Source organism: Carcharodon carcharias, chromosome 6 (assembly GCF_017639515.1).
Source record: "Carcharodon carcharias isolate sCarCar2 chromosome 6, sCarCar2.pri, whole genome shotgun sequence".
Taxonomy (NCBI): domain Eukaryota; kingdom Metazoa; phylum Chordata; class Chondrichthyes; order Lamniformes; family Lamnidae; genus Carcharodon; species Carcharodon carcharias.
The window spans coordinates 137920215-137942169 of record NC_054472.1 but is presented as its reverse complement, the minus strand read 5'-3'; the positions used below and the strand labels follow the sequence as shown (position 1 = coordinate 137942169).

At 43.3% G+C, this 21955-nt stretch overlaps 1 protein-coding gene across 1 annotated transcript in view; it reads right to left on the bottom strand.

Moving 5' to 3' along the window:
* Positions 1–21955, bottom strand: part of tmem67 (transmembrane protein 67) — a 287301-nt gene that overhangs the window by 108914 nt on the left and 156432 nt on the right. Inside the window, exons 15-16 of the mRNA XM_041189291.1 lie at positions 12911–13016; positions 11715–11771 (exon numbers count right to left, since the gene is read on the bottom strand). Coding sequence (XP_041045225.1) covers positions 11715–11771; positions 12911–13016 — 163 coding nt within the window. The remainder of the gene's footprint in view (positions 1–11714; positions 11772–12910; positions 13017–21955) is intronic.

Genomic DNA, 21955 nt, shown 5'->3' with positions numbered 1-21955 from the left:
TATTGTTCACCTTATTTAAGGAAGGATGTAAATGCATTGGAAGCAGTTCAGAGAAGGTTTACTAGACTAATACCTGGGATGGGCGGGTTGTCTTACGAAGAAAGGTTGGACAGGCTAGGCTTGTATCCACTGGAGTTTAGAAGAGTAAGAGGTGATTTGATTGAAACTTACAAGATCCTGAGGGACATTGACAGGGTGGATGTGGAGATGATGTTTCCTCTTGTGGGAAGATCTAGAACTAGGGGTCATGCATTTAAAACGGAGATGAGGCAAAATCTTTTCTCTCAGAGAGTTGTCAGTCTTTGGAACTCTCTTCCTGAAAATTCGGTGGAAGTAGAGTCTTTGAATATTTTTAAGGCAGAGGTAGATAGCTTCTTGGTAAGCAAGGCGTCGATAGGTTATCGGGGGTAGGTGGGATTCAGATTTGAGGTTACTATCAGATCAGCAGAGAAGGCTTGAGGGACCAAGTGGCCTAGTCATGGTTCATGTGTTCGTATCATTGAAGATGGCAGGACAGATGGAGAGAGCAGTTAATAAAGCACACAGTATCCCGTGCTTTATTAATAGGGGCATAGAGTACAAGAGCAAGGAGGTAATGCTAAACTTATATAAGACACTAGTTAGACCTCAGCTGAAGTACTACATACAGTTCTTGGTGTCACACTGCAGGAAGGAGAGAGACTGCAGAAGATGTTTACAAGAATGGTTCCAGGGCTGAAAAACTTCAGTTATGAAGAAAGATTGGAGAGGTTGGGACTGTTCTTCTTGGAGAGGAGAAGACTAAGCAGAGATTTGATAGAGGTATTCAAAATCATGAGGGGGCTGGATAGAGTAGATAGGGAGAAACTGTTTCCACTCATAAAAGAATTGAGAACGAGAGGGCACAGATTTAAAAAGATTGGCAAAAGAAGCAAATGTGATGTGGGAAAAAAAATTTCACTCAGCGAGTGCTTCAGGTCTGGAATGCACTGCCTGGAAGTGTGGTAGAGGCAGGTTCAATTGAGGCATTCAAGAGAGCATTGGATGACTATTTGAATAAAAACAATGTGTAAGGGTATCAGGAGAATGGCACTAAGTCATAATGTTCATTTGGAGAGCCGGCACAGACATGATGGGCCAAATGTCCTCCTTCTGTGCAGTAACAATTCTGTAATTCTTTGGAACTGGGTGATACAATGACAAACTGCTCTTTTAATCCTTTTATTCCATGGATGGCATGAAGACTGCAGCCGCTCTGCTGATTACCATAGTCATCGAAGAGTATCCAACAAGCTTCCAAAAATCCGTATTACTTAAATTTTAAGTATTAAACCTCAAACCTGGTACTTACATAAACATTTGTAAGTAACCTTTTTTCCAGATACTTTCATCAGGAATTATGTGCAACCAAAAAAAGCCATTTTACAACTGATTCTGACATTATGGCAATCTCTTCTAAATATTCTTTTAATAAAAAAATTTAAAATTGTACAAATGTATATTGGCTGGCAACTCAAATGTAAAAGTGCACACACGTGAGCCTTCAGAAACTGTGATGTTGAAGTAGAGCACTATTCACCTCCGAAACAGTGCCAGCATCACGTTAATTTCTAGACAGTAATTCAAGCATAAATATTGCTAAATAATTCTTCCCCATGTAATTATATTTACCTCTTCCATCAATAATTATGTACTAATTGTGAGAATTGGCCCAAACCATCATAGATGCAGTTTGCCATTTGCATCAAACAAAGTGCACAATTTTTTTCTGAAACATTTTATTATACTACTCAACAGATAGGTTAAATGGGAAACAATAAATAAGCTATTAGGAAACAAATTGTGAAAGAGACATTCATAAATAGGATAAAATCAATATATATTCTTACCTTCAGAGATTAAGTTCAGATAAAATCTATATACATCCTAAACTCTGGCAGCTACCCCAGAATTATACAAGGTTAAAACTGGAATCATCATCATCATCAACAATTAAAAAAATTGGGATGGATTGTAAGTTGCCAATGAGCTGGGAGTAAATGTGGTGCAGTCAACCTCTATATTATCATATTATTTCTGGTTTCCTGACCAATTAGTCTGAGGGGTGATGACCTGCATGAGTTGAGTTCAACTTCAATTTAAAGGGACAATACAAACATGCAATTTGAAGGATTCTGGAGTTGAGATGAAAGCAACAACTGAACAAATGGACTACACATGCTCAAAAGTTGTCCCTTGTTTAAGTGACTCCATCATGGATGTTATGCTGTAGGCTGTTAGGATCCACAGGAAGATATTGTTCCCTACTGCTGAAAGGAAGAAGCCTGCCAGTGAAACAAGAAGGCATAGCTGGAGGTTACCCATGAGGTCTGCAGCAGGACTACGGTGCCATGCTCCTAGATTCAATGCTGAAAGTGGTTTAATGACCTAGCAGGGCAGGGAAGGTGAGTACAGTGGCACATTTACCTATGTCCCAATGTGAATCACCTCACAACTGTGCCTTCTCAAGCCTACTTCGGCATACTGCTCCTCATACCAACTTATCTTTTAGCTGCACCTATCCCCTACTGTTTACACACTTCATTCCATCCCCATCTACCCATCCAACACTAACAACCAGTCGCATCTTTATGCAAAGTCATGGCTCTCCCTCGTGGTCACCCTCACAAAAACTCTTCATCTATTGGTTCAGTTCATGCCATTACTCTCTCTTATAGGTCTCTTCTTTCCCTTGGAGAAGAGAGAACAGTTCACAAGGGAGAGGTAGAGAACTGGAGCTGACCCTGTAGCTATCTCTCAACAGCTGCAAAGGAAGAGTTACTGGATATCAGTGGAGTCTTAGTGTACTTTGCTATTGGTGATTGTGACCTCCTACCTGCCTGGTGACAGATTTAAATATCAGACAGTCACATGGCTTACAATACTGACTCCTGTTGACTTGATGTTAACAGTGGGTGAAATATGATCATGTGAATAACAATCACTTAAAGTAGTTTTAATTCTTGTCTTTAATCTCCCACAGGGCGTTCAAGCATCTTGCAGGAGTTGACCAGGTGAAATGTGATGACTCCATCGTTCTGAAGGTACACCATCATAGGACTCATGTAGACCATGGACCAACTGAGATATTAACACTTCAGTGGGGTGGGTAAGGCAGATGCTTGGCTGTTCACTTGATGACTCACACATCAAAAGCTTGCAACAGCAGATGATGAAGACAGGGACAGAATTGAAGAATTTGTGTTGGAGACTGCAGGACTGCTCAGCGGGACACAGATGATGCCCCTCTGGGGGATTCACTGAACTGGATACCTCTGGAGAAGCAGCAAAGAATTTGCAATATACTGGCAGGTGTTCCAGCTGCACTATGTCTGCAAAGAAATTAGAGCAGTTTGTCTCAAGCATGAGTGCCATGATGTTGCAGGTCTTTGTAATTATTCCTTTGTGCATGGAGCATCAAATATGGCAATCAAAGAAGCATATGCAGATCCTCATCAATGATTTGCACATTAAGAATGTCACCTTAAATAGGATTCATAATACCCTAACCTTCACCATTCATCGCCCAACTGATCTGCAGAAAAGTGCTCATATGAATATAGGAATTGGGGGAAGGAGTAAGCCATTTGGCCACTGAGCCTGCCTCACCATTCAATAAGATCATGGGTGATCTGATTGTGACCTCAACTCCACATTCTGCCTACCCCTAATAATCTTTGACTCCCTTGTTAGTCAAGAATCCAGCTACCTCTGCCTTAAAAATATTCAATGGCCTTTCCTCTACCACTCTCTGGGGAAGAGTGTTCCAATGGCTCATGACCCTCTGAGAGGAAAAAGTTCTCCTCATCTACGTCTTAAATGGGTGACCCCCTATTTTTAAACTGTCTCCTGGTTCTAGTCTCCCCCACAAAAGGAAGTGTCCTTCCAGCATCCACCCTGTCAAGTCCCCTCAGGATCTTATATGTTTCAATAAGATCACCTCTAAACTCCAATGGGCACAGTCCCAATCCCAGTCCAATTTTTCCACATAAGAAAACCCCTCATCCCAGGTATCAGTTGAGTGAACCTTCTCTGAACTGTTTCTAATGCATTTATGTCCTTCCTTAAAAAAAAGACCAAAACTGGACACAGTCCACCAGATGTGGCCTCACCAGTGCCTTGTGTAGCAAAGCAAACCCACTTTTTTATTCCATTCCTCTTGCAATAAACGACAACATTCCATTTGCCTTCCAAGTCACTTGCAGTACCTGCATATTAACTTTTTTGTGATTCGTGTACCAGGACACCCAGAGTTCTGCAATCTCTCTCCATTTAAATAATATTGCTGCTTTTTTATTCTTCATGCCAAAGTGGACATTCTCACATTTTCCCACATTATACTCCATCTGCCAAATTTTTGCCCATTCACTTAAATTATCTAAGTCCCTTTGCAGACTCCCTATGTCCTCTTCACAACATACTTTTCTAGCTATCTTTATGTCACCAACAAATTTAGCAACCATACATTTGGTCCCTTCATGCAAGTCATTGATATAAATTGTAAATAGTTGAGGCCCCAGCAATGATCCCTGTGGCACTCCACTCGTCACATCTTACCAATCCAAAAATGACCCTTTATTCCTACTTTCTGTTTCCTCTTAGCTAACCAATCCTTTATTGATGCTCATATGTTATTCCTGACCATGAGTTATTATTTTGTGCAGTAACCTTTGATGTGGCACCTTGTCAAATGCCTTCTGGAAATTTAAGTACTACACATCCACAAGTTCTCCTTTATCCACTTTGTTTGTAAAACTAACTGGCCTGTAATTTCCTGCTTTCTGTCTCCCTCCTTTCCTAAATAGAGGAGCCACATTCGCTATTTTCCAATGGGACCGTTCCAGAATCTACAAAATTTTGGAAAATTAAAACCACTATCTCAGCAGCCACTTATTTTAAGACTCTAGAATGAGGTTCATCAGGATCTGGGAACTTGTCAGCTTTTAGTTCTAATAATTCTCTTAATACTTTTCCCCTGGTGATTGCAATTGTTTTAAGTTCTTCCCTCCCTTTCACCTCCTGATTCACACTTATTTCTGGGATGTTATTTGTCTGCTCTACAGTGAAGACAGGTGCAAAGTAGCTGCTCAGTTCATCCACCATTTCCTTATTTTTTTCATTATTAATTCCTTAGATTCACTCTCTAGAAGACTAATGCTCACTTTACTTACTATTTTCCTTTCTAAATACCTGTAGAAACCCTCACTATCCGTTTTTATATTTCTAGCTAGCTTTCGCTCGTACTCTAATTTCTCCCTCCTTATTAATCTTTTCGCCATTCTTTGATATTCTTTATATTCTGTCCAATCTTCTGACCTGCCACTCAGCTTTGTAGAATTATGTGCTTTTTCTTTTAATTTGATACTACCTTTAACTTTCTTAGTTAGCCAAGGATGGTGCTTCCTTCCCTTAGAGTCTTTCTTTCTCACTGTAATATATTTTTGCTGATTATTGCTCTCCAGCTCATTGTTAGCAGGGAAATGATGGCCAAAGAGAACAAGGAAGTGGGGGCTCAGCTCAAAGTGCTGCCACTTCTCACCCATTGGCCCCACCCTCCATCCCACTCCTTACTCAATACCATGCATCATGTATCCAGCTACAGATACAAACCAAGCATCTGCTCACTCTGACATCACTGGTGGCAAATTTGACATAACATCCTGCCCTGTCTTAGGTATTTGTTGGTGACCCACTATGATATCCCGTAAACATCTCCGCAGAGCTCTGGAAGGAGCTGAATGCAAAGAAGTTGAGTTTGGCAGTGACTTTGACAGTCACTGGTAAAGTATGGCCACTTGTTATGACACAGCAGTTGGTAAAGGCTGAATTGTTTAAATCCCAGAGGGAATCTTGAACAGCTGTCATAACCTGTTTTCTATTGGTATGTTTGAGATGCAGCTTTGAATTCAGGAATAAAACCACCAAGCCTCAAGAGGTTTTGTATATAAAACTAGATTAAACATTTATTAATCTAATAACAAATTTAAACACATACACATATCTACAAATTAGTACCATAATAACATTTAAACAAATTCCCAAATTAATCACTCCCAGGTAAATCCTCACCAAGGTAACAATAACCCATAGACATTAAACAGACACTAGGCAAAGCAAATTTGACCCTATGAATTCAAAACAAGGTTCCTTTGCAGACACGGTTCACGGCTTACAGGCTGGTTAGATCTTACCTCTGCCTTACACACAAATTCATTTCAGTTTATACCAAGTTTTCCCTTTGAATGTAAATTTTCCATTTCCATGTATTACTAGGATTTTTAATTTTACCCCTCCTAACCATAATCCTTTAATTCCACTAATTTTATTAGTAATATAAACACATTGCTTGGTGTCTCCCAGCTAGATGCAGGATTTTACCCATTCTTTTGAATGGTTTATTCAACAAGTGCAAATATACTCTTTACCTTCTATCCTTACATTTATCTAATTAACATCTCAAATTACTATACATCAAAGCATACAGGCTAGCTGGCTTTAATCCAATTAAAGCACACACATATACACACACATAGACACAGATCCTACTACAAGTCCAATTTAAAAATAATTTCCAATAATATTATACACATTAATATTTCTTCATGACACTACCAGGTCCACTTTGCAGTAGGTTTTGTTCCAGCAAGTTGCAAATGTCTGCCACCATCTGACACTTGACTCTGAACCACTTGAGACACTGGTGTTCTAACATGTCATGGAAGATTATTCTCTGCATGTACACCCTGTGTTCCAAGTCTGGCCTCCTCCGAGCTGCACCTCTCTGTTCATCCCATCCCTCCTGTAGTGGGGGAGGGGGGCGAGCGGGGAACTTTGCATGCATGCAGGTGTGTGCAGGAAAAGCATCCTGAGGCACAGAGCTGCCTCAGGAAGATGAAGATTTTAAGAATTAAAAATAAATAATTTTAAATTGTTAAAAAAACCATATGATTCTGCCACATGAGCAGGGAAATGTTATTAATGAAATGTTTAAATTTTTATTTAATTTGTAATAGCTGTTGGAAACCTCATCGCACCCGTGGATGAGGTTTCTTAAAAAATCCAAAGGCTGCTTGGCCTTTTCACCTGCCCGACATCATTGCGCATCATTTTATGCTCGTTCAGGTCGGGCGCGCGGGCCTCTGATGAGCTACAAATTCTGGCTTTGGTGACCTGTTTCTCTCTTCCATAAATGATTCACATGTCTCCGTATGACTCAGCCTTCCACCTCCATTTGATAAGATAGAGGTCCTGTCACTGCATTTATTTCACCTGGGTAACCACTTTGGTCCTTCTCCAAAGCTCTTCACGTATACCATTTCTCCCACGGTAAATTTCCTCTCATGACTATGCCAGTCCTATCTAGTTTTCTGGCTGCCCTGACTCCTTGCCATCTTTCCCTCTAAATTTGGCATTATTAAGCTCAATCTCGTCCTGAGGCAGTGTTTCATCAATAACTCCGCAGGTGTGACACTTGTTGTTGCGTGAGGGGTGGTCCTATAATGGAAGAGAAAGTGTGCTAGCTTGGTTGCTAAGGAATCTCCAGTTAGTTTCTTCATGCTTGCCTTGAACATGAGAACCACCCTTTCAGCCATTCCATTTGAGGAAGGGTGGCATGGTGAAGTTTTTACATGAGTGATACTGTTGAGGCTGATAAACCATTGAAACTTAGCACTCGTAAAATCCGTGCCATTATCAGAAATGACTATTTCTGGTAGTCCAATAATGGCAAAACTCTGACGTAGCTTCTCAATTATAGCAGTCGACATTGGTGACTTCACCTCATATATGTCCATCCATTTTGAGTGGACATCAACAATGAGCAGAAACATTGTTCCCATGAAAAGTCCCACATAGTCAATGTGGAACCAAACCCATGGTCTTCCTGGCTGTTCCCAAGGGTGTAGCAGAGCTGTCGATGGTAACTTTCGTAGTTGCTGACATTGCACACAATTCTTAACTAAACTCTCTATTTCACCATCCATCCCAGGCCACCATAAGTAGCTACGTGCTATGGTCTTCATTTGAGATATTCCTGGATGTGCGCTGTGTAGTTCAATTAACAGTGGCTCCCTTCCCTTTGGAGGTAATATCACTCTTGCTTCCCACAATAAGATGCCATCCTGGCTGCTATTTCATGTCTTCTGTTAAAGTATAGTTTCATTTTGTCAGATACTGGCTCTTGTGGCCAAACATGAAGCACTTGTTCTTGTACTTGAGATAGGACTGGGTCCCGGCTTGTCCTGTGTCTGATCTGTTGAGTGCATACCAGTGAGGAATCTAAGGAATTTAACAGTAAGACAAGTTCCTGTGGAACTGGGATGTCATCGTCATTTTCTTGTAAAGGCAAATGACTAAAGGCATCGGCTTTTGCGATATGATTGCCAGGCCAATGTACGAAATTGTACATGTATGCTGCCTGTATTAAAGTCCTATTAGTATTTCTTTACACGCGCCTTCTCCTTTCCAGCGCAGACTTTAATCTCGGCCTTCTTTTTGACTTCCCTATTGGCCAGGCTTCTCTCAGATGCAAGTTCGACTTGACTGAACTCAGTGGTTGAGTCTCCCAAAATGTCATCATCTTTCTGCTTCTTAGAAAATTCTGTGGCTTTCACTTCCAAAGCCTCTTTTACTTTATGTAGTTGATTCTATAGCTCTTCCATCTCTTTGTTGCACTTGTTTGCTGCCTGCTGGAAAATTGAGTACTGTTGTGTCTTCTCTGCCAATTCATTCTTCAGTTCATTTAAAGAAGTGCTGAATTCTTTCTGTTTCTCTTCATACTTTTCCTGAGGTACAAACTTTGACCTGAGAGAATCTTGTAGTGCGTGAAGGTCTTTCAGCAGGTTTTCTTTCTCCTTTCGAAGGTTGCACACCTCATCTCAAACTCTGTAATCAAGCATGGTCTCTTCGAGTTCCTTCTGCTGTTCTACCATTTTTTGGCTTAAGACAACCTGCATTTCTTCAGGTTGTTGAGTCCTTACACACTCCTTTTCCAAAACTAGAGTGCTTCCAGCTTCCTTTTGGAATCTCAGTGGCCACTCAAGGCTGATTTTCCTTAGCCAATTTTGCCCTAGGAGGCTTGGTGCTCTGCCTGTTAATAGCAACTCTGGTAGCTTTGCTGATTGGCTTCCATAATGGGCAGTTACTCTGCTTATGCCTTTGACTTGAATGTCTTTACCTGTGTATGTTTTTAGTTTGGTAGCTGTTTCTTCTAAATTTAATTGATGTCATCATTATTCAGATATCCAAAGATATGTACCCCAATTACTGTATTCAAATAGGTCAGCCATTTACTTTCACTGTTACAAATATTGGTTCTGTCTTTCCAACTTTCAGATTAAACAATGAGTAAATGCCTGAATTTGTTGTTTCAGGCTTTTCTACATTGTAGATCTCACTGGGTTTCTTCCTATGTTTACAGGCCTGCTTGAATCCTTCTGTCTCATTATATGTCCATTTCTGTGACAATAATAACATTCGATTTTTTTAAACTGCCAATCATTAAAAGACTGCTTGTTGAGACCTTATTGAAGTTATTCTTTGATTTCACTACTAAGTTAATGTTTCTTATTTTTCAGCAGCTGTTTCCCGTTTCTCGGTAGAGTCTTGCATTTCTGCGCCCTTTTTGTCTGGGGTTTCCCACCCTATGTGGAGGATGGCGCCATTTTGCACTCCCTGTATGGCTTTTGAATCTCTTACTGTGCTTTCCATGGCCGGTGCTATCTCTAGCACTTTCTTGAAATCCAAATTTACTTTGGACAATAATCTCTTCTGAACCGTTTCCTCATTTACACCTCACACTAAATAATCTCTGAGCATATTGTTTAGAGATGTACCAAACTCACAATGTTCGTTAATTGCTTCAAATTTTCTACATAGCATGCAACAGTCGTCACCCGGGGTTCTATTTTCGAATTAAACTTGAAACTTTAAATCGTTACCGAGGGCTTTGGTTGATAATGGCCCTTCTCGAGGTCTACAAATTCATCAAAATTTTTTGAATCTGGGGCACTGGGCACAGTCAAACTTTGAATCAAGCCGTAGGTTTTATTCCCATATGAGGATCACTCACCTCTTCTCTTCCTCCGTAATCTTGCTCGCTTGGAAAAAGAACATGAGACGTTCAATGTAATGAGACCAATCGTCTGTGGCTGGATCGAAAAGATCAATTCTTCTGAATTATGTCATTTTTAGAGGGAATTACTTAGTCAATTTGAACTGAACTTTTATTTACAATTACTGGTCGAGGTACAGTGCCAATTTCTTTTTACTTGATTTCTTCTGTTAAGCTTGTTCTATCCTCGTCATCAGTTTGTTGTGAGCAGTGGCTGAGTTGGTACTATTGATAGAGTTGATCAGCAGACACTTCTTAGGTGGAAATTTTAAGTTTATTTACAAGGTACTCAGCAGCAACTACTCATGTGTTTTCAATTCAAACTCTATCTCTACACAACTAACTAATAACTACTAACTACTGACTACTGAGTTAGCCTGCACTACTCTCCTATTGTGTACTAAAGATCATGTGATCTTCCTTAACAAACATTTTTCTTTAAGGTATATTACACCCCAAATAAAGCCATAATTACCACAGGCACCCAAGCTGATCTGACAGATCAGAGTTCCAAAGTAGAGATCAAACATAAAAACATACGAACCTCTGAAATTGAGAAATTAACCTCTCAGCATTGTTACTGTGAAAACAGGCTTTCCCACAATTTAGCAAGAAAGCAACTATGACTTTTTAGTACTTATTGACGTTTTCCCTGTCATATCTTCAAGTCCCCTAAACTGATGCTTTGTTCTTGTCTTGCTTTCACTAGTGAGAACTGGGAATGCTGTGCATCGACACTTAAATTCCAAACATCATTTTAGTATAATTGTACTTGAGTGGTTAACATATCTGACGTTTTACAGCACAGGAGTAGGTTATTCAGCTCAATGGTCCATGCTGGTGCTTATTCTCCATATGAGTCTACTCCCACTTTATTTTGTCTCATCCTATCAACATATCCTTCCATTCGTTTCTTCCACATAATTATGTAACTGCACTACTGCTATTCACCTCAACCCTCCACGTGGTAATAAATTTCACATTCTCTGAGTGAAAATGTTTCTCCTGAGTTTCTTATTACTGAGAGGGTTTGTTGCACACAGCCTAATGCACTGCAGTTAAATGCAGAAGATGGCAGGTTGGACCCAGCTTCCTGTCGCATTGTTACCTTACAATCTTTTAATCCCCCAACTGCTCCCAAACCTAAGTGTTCCTACAGGTTGAATTCACACTGGTATTTTTAAGTGTTCACAAGTTCTGAAGAATCTAAACATTGGATGAAAGATAACAAATACAGAGGGCGACAGTTAGGTTAGAAGTAAACGCCTCACTCAATGTTTTGGATACTATCCAAAAGAGGAAGCTCAATTGGTTTACAACGGTGGTCTGACCTTGAGCCTGTTGCAGAAATTTGTAAACCACATATACTGTGAAGGTCAAATCTTGTTCTGTTCAGCTTTGAAATTTTTTACTTCAGTAACCTTTATTTTGTACTCCAAAGAGTGGATTTATGGTGAGGTTCACTGTGAACTACAAACAATTGTGATAATCATGATTAAATTTTAAATGACTATAACAAACAGTTGGTTACTGAGATTAATCTTTTGTTAGAATACTAGGATAATTCTTTCAAACAGGAACTTACTTCTGCGTTCTGATAAGCTGTAGACAAGTCCATTTCATATTCAACTGAAAACGATACCTGTTTGAGATGTGGAAAAATATCAAATACAGAATCCAAAATTTGGTACAATCTAACTGCTCATAATTTAAAAGCCTTAGTAGCAAACAAAATCCAACTGTTTGTGTTTGATGTGGACAGCCAGCATTCTGGGAATGCTGTTTGCATGTTTATGCTTGTGGAACAAAATTAATATGGACTAGGGCCTCCTCTAACACTTGCTCCCAAGCTTCTACCTGATGCCACTTCTATTGTGAATAATGACACTGCACAACTTGGAAATAATTGATGTGAGATTGGGAATTCCTACTGCAGGTATAGAATTGTTCATAACAGTGATGACAGGAGGTAGCTTGGGAGTGATGCTTGAGGGAGGGGGAGAAGAACTGAGTTGGAGGGGGAAACCAGGAACAAATCATTTCAGGGATGGAGGTGCTGAAAATCTGGGAGCAGCAATTTGGGGAAGGAAGGAAGGAAAGAAAACATGGCATTTCTAAGTGCTTTACAGGAAATTGGTTACTTTATAAATTTGGAGAATTTTGTTTCTGCCTTCACTTCCAAACTATTTATGCACATTAAAAATAGCAACAGGCTTAGCACTAATCCAGTTCCATGGACCACCCTTTTCTTCCTGTTTCAGCCAACTGTCAATCTATTTCAGAAGCACTTCAAGTCTTGGGGACCAACCTTCTATTGGGTACTTTATCAACAAATTTGCTGGAATCCAAATAAATAACATCCACTCAATTCCCCTGTCTATAACGTTTGTTAGCTCCTCAAAAAACCAATGGGATTTATTGGATATGCCCTTTATACAGCTCCATATGGCTCAGCATTCTTGATCATAATTAGTGCATTTTACTTCATGGCTTGCTGCATGTGAGAATATGTCAATGTATTTGGCTGCTTACCCTGCTTCATGACATCACTGTTTTGGATGCCTGGCTATCCCCTTGACTTGGTGCCAGATTCAAATTAACATTGGAAAGATGAAATGCATTCCACAGATTGATATTAATGGGCAGCTTTCTTTGAGGTCAGTGACCAGAGTTATCGCTTCTCTGCTGACCACAAAATCGGGCCAATGTGATAACGAGGGTCCATTTTGCTCATTTATCTCGTGATCCTTGAATTTTTCTAAAAGAGAGAACCATGCTTACTAGAATAGATTGTTGATCTGGATTTTGGATCCTAATATTCGTGTAGGAGACAATCAGAGTAGGAGGGAGGATCTTTCCTTGTAGGGAATTAGGCTCAAGGGTGACCCTGCAACAAGATGTCAGTAATATTAAAATTCATTTGGATGCTTTCATAAATTAAGGTATAAGTTATGATTTTTATAATAAATTATGCATATTCTTTCCTTCAAAGTTATTAAATAAATTAGTTGGCTGAAATTCTGATGGCAGCATGTAGTGCCCCTATATTTTAAAAAAACTTAGGTTTATGGCCTAGATTATCTTGGAGTTGGGTCAAGTTGAGAGACCTTTAAAAATGGAGGTGAGGGCCAGAATTTCCTCGTTGGCATGCGGGTCCGCGCATAAAATAACGTGTGGTGACGTCGGGTGAGCATCCCAACGTAACTGTGCGCTATCGTGATATTTTGTTGGGCGAGCGCACGATGATGTCTGAAGTGCGCCCGCCACTAATTAAGGGGCCACTTAAGGCCCTTGACTCACCAATTGATGCCGATTTTTTGGTGCCCATGCAATCTTTGCATCAGTGCAGATCCCTGCTAACTGTGTGGGTGGACACACAGAGTGGCTCTGAAGGTCACAGCTGCCCTCAAATTCTATGCCTCTGACTCCTTCCAGGGCTCGGTGGGTGATCTTTGCAGTGTCTCCCAATCAGCTGTGCACACTTGTGTCAAGCAGGTTACAAACGATCTGTTTAGCCGTGCATTGACCTTCATCCACTTCCATTGGGACCAGACAAGCCAGACACAGCGAGCCAGAGGCTTTGCGGCCATTACTGGCTTCCCCGCATCCAGGGTGCTATAGACTGTACACATCTAGCCATCAAGGCGCCACCAGGTGACCTCGGTGCCTTCGTCAACAGGAAGGGCTTCCACTCCATGAACGTGCAGATAGTGTGTGATCACAGGATGCTGATTCTACAAGTCTGTGCAAGGTATCCAGGCAGCGCCAATGATGGCTACATCGTCAGACACTCCCAGGCACTGGGGCTCTTCAGTGCTCCAGCCCAGCTTGATGGACGGCTGCTGGGTGACAAGGGCTATCACCTCAGAAGGTTGCCTCTCTGCCATCCAAGAACAGAAGCTGAGCAGCGGTACAATAGGAGCCACGCCTTCACAAGGGCTGTGGTGGAAAGAGCCATCGGTCTTCTCAAGATGCGCTTCGGATGCCTGGATTGCGCAGGGGGAGCACTCCAGTACCCCCCAGATCGTACGTCAGTGATAACGGTTGCATGCTGCGCTCTCCACAATCTTGCACTGGAAAGGGGGGAACGCAGTGGAAGATGAAGATATCGAGGCAGTGGCTGCAGCTGCATACGATGAGTCTAGCAGTGAGTCCGTGGATAACATGCACAGGGAAATGCTGAGGGGGTAGACTTTGAGCCGGGCATACTGCAGGGAGGCAGGGACACCCAGGAGGCTTTAATCCAACGAACCTTCAGCTCGCACACCACAGATGGACCTCCAGGACAAGCCTGGGCTGTAGGCTCCATACTCGATGCCTAAGTGCAAAATCTGCCAGGTTAGGAACAGTAACTAAGGACCTTGTTAATAAAGCTGAATGTCCAACAAAGTACTCATTACATTTTTGGAAACCATCCACATGCAAAAGAAAAGAGGCACCCTCAGCCATGGTGACATATCTGAATTTAATGTGTCAAGCAAACAAACTTATGCAAAAAAAAAAGACAATAGTGTTACAAACCAGAACAAATCATAAGGTCCTCATCTCGGGCCAACACAAAAGCACCAGTGAAAAACTCTGTGGTGTGCCTAAGGTGCCTTATGTTTTCGTTTCCGGATGCTGTGTCTTGGTGCTGCCCCATCACTGGGAGTAGCATCTGAGACAGCGTGCTGACTCTGCTGTCCTGTTGGCCTCTATTACTTTGGCGATTGTCCTCTGGCCCACGGAGGCTGTGCTGGCCCCACCTGGGAGGGAGCTGCCAGTTCCACAGATGGCATCTCCCCAGTGGTCGAAGTCTCACCGGATGCTACAGTCACTGGGAGAGGGGTGGAGGAGCTGCCACTGTCATCTGGAGCACCCTGAAAGGTGCCTGCAGAGCCAACTGGCAGCTGCTGCATAGACGTGAGGTTGCTTCGGACCTCCCTGCTCACCGTGGATGGATGGGTAACGAGATAGGAAAGTTGATGTCCAGACCATCTCCCACACAGGCAATGACCAGCTGAGGCAATGCCGATGTGAGGGCTTGCTGGTCAGAGCACATCCCTAGGAAGCCCTGACGGGTCTCATGGAGGAGCCTCTCCGCAAGAGTTGCCACTCTTTCCATGAAGAATGCATGGCGCTTGGACATGTGGCTCATTGCTTCAGCAACCATCCACATAGATTCCTCCACCATGGAGACCAGGCCTCATGTATCACTCCCCTGGTGCTCCTGCACACTCGGCTGTATTTCCTGCCCCTGCTGCTTGGCGGATGACTCCAAAGGCATATCATCAGGCGCCGACTGAGCGTGTGCCTGGTCCTCTGCAGTCCTCTGATTGCTGGTGCCATGGGCACTCTCTGTCTCTGCCAGCTCCTCCAGCGACTATGAAGTGACCTCACCACTGAGCCCTGGGACATTGGCTGATGTTCTAATTCCCCCTGAGGTGCTAATATCTGCGCTGGTGCCTGCCTCGTGGAGATGGTGTGACGCTGGTGAGACTTCAGACTCCTCAGCTATGAGAGGTGGCCCCTGCTGCTCATCTTCTCAGCCCTGCTCCGCTGATGCTGAAAGGAAGAACAAGGACATTGGAATAGTTAACGTGGAGACAATGTCAACGTGCATCCCTGTCCCCCGGGACATTATGTGCTTATCCTTCCATTAGCAATGGTTAAGACATGTTGCAAACTTCAATCACTGAACATTCAGCACTGCCATGACTGTTGAGAGAACAATGGTGACCTCACTGCTGAGCTAATAGACCTGCCCGTGGCACCCCAGCGTCACCGACACCAGCGGACCTGGGCGCATGGCGCCTCTTCAAATCCAGGGCCTCCTGCTCAAACTGGCTAAGATTGACGATCTGCTCCTGGCCACCGCCAGTCCTCGCACGCTCTGACGCATTATGAGCATTCTTCTCCTGAAAATGAGAGACGAGCATTGATTTGTGCAAATTGCACATGGACTCGCTTCACAGACAGCCCACACCAACCAGAGTGGGACATTGCAGGACTCCAGTGCCTCCTCACCCCGCTGCTGCTGAACATTCACGCAAAGATACTAGGCCTGTTAAGCACCCTCCCAACCACTCCCCCAGACACCTACTGCCTACATTACATTAGGCACCACATGATATATCCTTCCATAGCAAGGAGGCACAAGCACATGGAGCGCAGAGCACAGTAAATGGTTCGTTGCCACACCACCTTGAAGCTTCCCTCCCAGCATGTCATCACCCTGGCTTGGACACTTCCTGCAGTTCAAGCATAGCGCCTCGGTGCAGCTCCTCCAGGTTGCCCCCAAACCAGTCATGTGGGACACAGCGTAACACGCTGCGGGGGCAAAACACATCTCCTCATCACCCTTGCGAGCTGACCTCAGCTTGGGCAATATCTGCTGGCCCACCCAGCAAAGGACACATGCTGTCAATGATTCAATGCAGTCACTACACTCAGACTTTGGGTGAGTGGGGGGGGGGGGGGGTGGGGGGGGGGTGGTTGGCGGTTGTGTTGGGGGGCGGGGCAGCAGGGGGTTAAGCCGTCCTGCTGGGTTAAATGACTTTACCAACATGGTACTCACCCTGCCAGAGCACAACAAATCATTGAAGCGCTTGCGATACTGGATCCAGGTGCAACCACGTGGCCGGAGCTCATTACTCCGCCGCCTACTCCCAAGCACGTTTCATCATGTTGGGGGTGGGGGGCCTCCTCCTCCCATCCTGGGGAACCAGCACCTCCCGCCGTGCTGCCACCTCCTCGAGGAGGGCAGCAAGGTAGTCATCTGATAAGCGAGAGGTACACAGCCCTACCCTCCAGCCCGGCCTGCCTCAAAGGGCTACCCTCCAGCCTGGCCTGCCCCGATGGCCTAGCCTCTGGATTTGCATGAACTCCATTGCCCCTCTGCACAGCCCTTCGCCCAGCCATTGCGAGCAGCTTTTCTGAGGCTGCCAGGACCTTCCTTTATACAGGTCGCTGGGTCACCACTGGACCAGGTGAGCGCGCCCGCCACTGCCTGCGCACTCGCGCTATGCAGGGTAGTCGTGAAGTACGCTGGGCAGGCCTTAATTGGCCCGCCCATATAAAATGGCGGCGCAAACCCGATTGTGAGTGGTGATCAGGTCCGCGCCTGCCCCCACTCTGCCCCTCCGCCAACCAGAAAATTCAGCCCTAAGATTCCTGCCCCCATTCCCATTTCCAGCAATTTTTGTTAGTATGGGATAAGGGCTTGGGTAGTGCTCCCACCCTTGACGGCTCCAAAGTGGGGGTAAACGTTTCAAACACTCTTGCAATTTTGATGGAGCTAGGCATATTTTGTTAGTAGAAATGGTTCACTGTACCTCAGAGGAGCTGTGAACCATGGAGGAACCCTATTCCTGAATCAGGAATTTAAAAAAAAACTGCCTTTCAACATTCCCTTTGAAATACATTGCCTGTCTTACCTTCTCATAAGGCTGTCAATTAAACATAGCCATTAATAGTATCATTTACTTCACACCTCTGATTCTTGTGTAAATAAATATACAGACATTGAAAAGACTCTTCAAAGAAAAATCAGGTTATTACAAAGGAATAAAGATGTCAATCAAACAAAGTTATCATTCCACTCCAAGTTGTATCAATATTGCCGGCTGAACTGAATGCAATTAGCCATTCTTTGAGCTCAGCCAAACAGTCATAGGGTGGAATCATCCTAGATTTGAACAAAGTGCGTAACGGGTGGGAAAAATGTTGTTTTGCCTGCCAGCCACAATGGTGGGTGTTTGCACTGTATCACCCCATTTCCGCCTTACTAATTATGTAGCCATAGGAAACACATTGTCTCGCTGGTGGGCGGCCTTCGATTTGCCTGCCATGCCATTACCTCGCCGCGTCCTCACGCAGGGTGCCATGTTTAAACTGTAGCCACATGCACACTTCTCAATACTTGTAGCCCAGGACTGCTCTGGTGAAGACATGGCCCCAAAAGTCAAGAAGAGTGCAGCCCTTCCTGGGACATCTTCTGGATACGGTGTCCTGTGCAATGTCAGAATGTCCTCTATCCCCATTTCGGCCGCAATCAATCTCATCACTCCGGCTTGGGAGGTGGTGGAAAAGGTGGTCAGTGCCAATACACACAAGAGGTCGGCCATCCAATGCAGAAAACAAATGAATAATCTCATCTGTGCCAGCAGGGTAAGGCAACCAACTTTTCACTCTAACCTCACAAGGCCATCACACATTCACTGGCATCTCACTCACTGCCAGCTCAAGGAACATCACCACTCACTCTCTCACACGTGCCCTCACATCTCCATCTGACCTCATCTCTTCTGGAGACTGCCTCCTCAGCCCTCACCCTCTTGAGGCCAGTTGCACAGATCAACATGTGCCCCCAAAACACCCTGGGATACCCCCCTTCCCCAGTAATGCCATAGCTCTGCAGTTTCTTCCCTTGCCTGATGATACCTCTCCCTCTTCCCCAAGCAAGCCATAACCCTTAGCAGTTGAAAAGACACCCCCGCCTTATGGCTCATCTCGTAAGTACAGACCTGCCCATGAGCCCCCGAAAAGTGATGTGGTGCTGCCTGTGAAGCTTGGCACTGATGATCGCAAGTGCTGCCTGAAGCAAAGTAGGCAAACAGGCCTCAAAGTCCCAAGTGAAGTGCAGCTCACCAAGTGCACGTCGCTTATGTTCAGTTGTGAAGCACATTGGCGTGCAATCACGCGGACATGCCCAGATGATCCAGCGCTGGAGGATGATTCCGGCAAGCTGGGCTTATAATGATATGCAGGTGTATTACAATGAATTTCTTGACATGCAGTGGCCATTGACGGGTGGAGCAGATGATTGCAAACCGGTTTGACAATGTCATGAAACCAGTTTTTGGCCTTCCCGCCATATTGTTCGCTCATGCCCTCCATGAAGTCTGACACCTGTGGGCAAGGAAAATTCTGCCCTAGTTCATTGGCACTAGTACTCTTTTAGGAAATAAAGCATTGGTTTTCTTGGTCCCAAAAATTACATCCTTAGAGATCAATCATTAAAAGCTTGTATCAAAGCTTTGGCCGCTGTTGTAAAATGACTGGTTCCAGTCTAAGCAGAACCTGTACATGGAGCTGGCATCCTAATACCAAATGCAATTATTGGTATGGTACAGATCCTGATAAACAACAGCAAGAACTTATATTTATGTTGCACCTTTAAAGCAGTGGATACCTCAAAGCATTTCACACAGGAGAAATAGACTGGACAGTAATAGTTGAGTCAGGGGAGATGACTAAGAGTATAGTTAAAGAGCTAAGTTTTGAGGAGGCTCATAAAGCTGGGCAAGAGTTTGCACGGTACATGGGAGTCCCAGAGAGAAAGAAGAAGATAGTTCAAGGACATGCCTTTATTGAGATAGGGAATGCACAAGAAGTCAGAATCAGGAGACCAAAGCACCAGGGTTAAGATGAAGCTTTGGAAGAGGTCGCAGAGAATTGGCAGTGTTCGGTTAAGAAAGGGATTTTTAAGTACAAGGGTTTTTCTGGTTGGTGGGATGTAACGAGTGGTATGCCACAGGTGTAAGAAATTGAGGTATTTAATAAATGGGTTTTAAATGCATTTTATGGGATTAGCTGAGCAACATTGATTTTCTTTCCTAAACACTTTGACCTCTAAACAGTCTTATTTTAGGATGTCATGTTGACATTCCTGAGTTGTTAGATGGCGCCCTTATCTCACAAGTGTTTAGTAAAGACCAAGATATGACCCTCAGCATGAGGTAAACTAAAACTGACTTCAAGCAGGATGACAAACAAGGGAAGGATGGCAACCAATCTGTCAGTCTGGGTACCTGCCTGTGTCTATTTGTCTGAAGGATTGAGACAGGGGATTTACACTGAGTAAGCTACCAGCCTCATTGGTGTCATAAGGGTGGTAGCAGGCTGAGGTACTGCTGAGGTGCTGGCGAGATGGCAGTGCTCGTTGGGCAGCGGTCTTCTTCAGGTGAAGGATGGACCAGAGGAGAAGGAAGAAGATTGAGAGATCGAGGAAAGAGTTTCCTAACACTTCGACTAGAGAGTGGAATGCTGTTATCACAAGCTGTTATGGGTCGTATGCATTTTTTCTGTCTAATTAGTTAATGTATTATATCTAAACTGTTGTTTCTTAATCAACTTAATACACTATCTTAAAATTACTTATGACTAGTTGACTGCCTAGTTAGGTATCCGTGGTCCTGAATCAAAAAATTGGGATCGGTGCTATGGCCTCTACTTTTTACAATTTATATAAATGACTTGGATGAAGGGACAGATGGCATGGTTGCTAAATTTGCTGATGACACAATGATAGGTCAGAAAGTAAGTTGTGAGACGTAAGGAGGCTACAAAGTGACATAGGATAGGTTAAGTTAGTGGGCAAAGGCCTGGCAAATGGAGTATATTGTGGTAAAATGTGAAATTGTCCATTTTGGCAGGAAGAACAAAAAAGAAGCCTATTATTTAAATGGTGAGAGATTGCAGAGCTCTGAGATTCAGAGGCATCTGGGTGTCCTAGTGCAGGAATCACAAAAAACTAGTATGCTGGTACAGCAATTATTAACTAGGAATGCTAATAGATTGTTATTGGTTATTGCGAAGTGGATTTGTCATGACAGCAGACCGTTGCCTGACTTATTTACGGACATATTGGACTTTTAAGTAAGACGTGCTTGTTTTAAAGAAAGGACCTACAAGCAAAATCTGGCCGAGACTGTTAATTAACCACTTGTTGGATTAATTGACCAACTTGTCCAGAGAGAACGGAATGTCGCACCTAAAAAGGTGTGACAAGGCCTACTTCCAAAAGAGACACTTCAAAGGGAGAGATGCAATGCAAAAACGGATCTGTAATCTCCTGTAGTTGCGTAGATAATGAAAGCTGATTATCATCTCAGCAGAAACAATCTCCTATAAATTATATCCTATACTGTGGACATGATGTGAGTTGAAAAGAAAGCAGATCTGAGTGAAAGACATGTTTGTTTTTCCTTTCCAGGAATACACAAGAAAAGGGATTAAAAGCCAACTGCAATCCTCGTCACAGTGTGCTAGTTTTGGTTTTCCAGGCCTGGTGTGCGAGGGTGTGCTGTGAAGATCACAGCTGAAGAACATCAACTAGGCACCCCTGCACTTGCAAGCAAAAAAGTCATCTTTTGATTGCTGGAGGCAAGTCACAAGTCAGCAAAGCCCTAGTTGAAAAGGAAACAGGCCAACTCCTTTTAGCTAACCTGTAGAACCAAGAATCTCCAAACCCACTGCTTAATTGCTGAAGTCAGCTCTACTGGAATCATCCAAATTAATGGCTGCAACGTTTCGCCATTTACTCCTCACGGTTAAGCCAAAAGCCTGATTCATATTTCTTTTCAACTTTTATTTCTTGACACACTTTTCATTTCTAATATGTGTGTATGTGTGTTGCGTTTTTATTATTTTTAATAAATAATAAACACACTCTTTCTTTAACTCAAGGAAGCCTGGTTAAATTGGCTCCTAACATAAATAAACATAAATACATTTGGACTGGGAAAAGGTATCCACGAGGGAAAGGGTGCTTTTAAAATTAACCTTGTTGTGACCAACCGAGGGGGTTGAATAAAGGAGAGCCAGTTCATCCTTTCTCACCCAGGAGCATAACAATTTGGGATATGTCATCTGGGATCATAGCAAAATTAGGGAACCTTGCCGGAGACCAGTCGTAACAAATTGAATACAAAAGTAGGGAGGTTATGCTTCAGTTGTACAGGGCATTGGTGAGACCACATCTGGAGTACTGTGTACAGTACTGGTCTCCTTATTTAGGGAAAGATGTAAATGTATTAGAAGTAGTTTAGAGAAGGTTTACTAGGC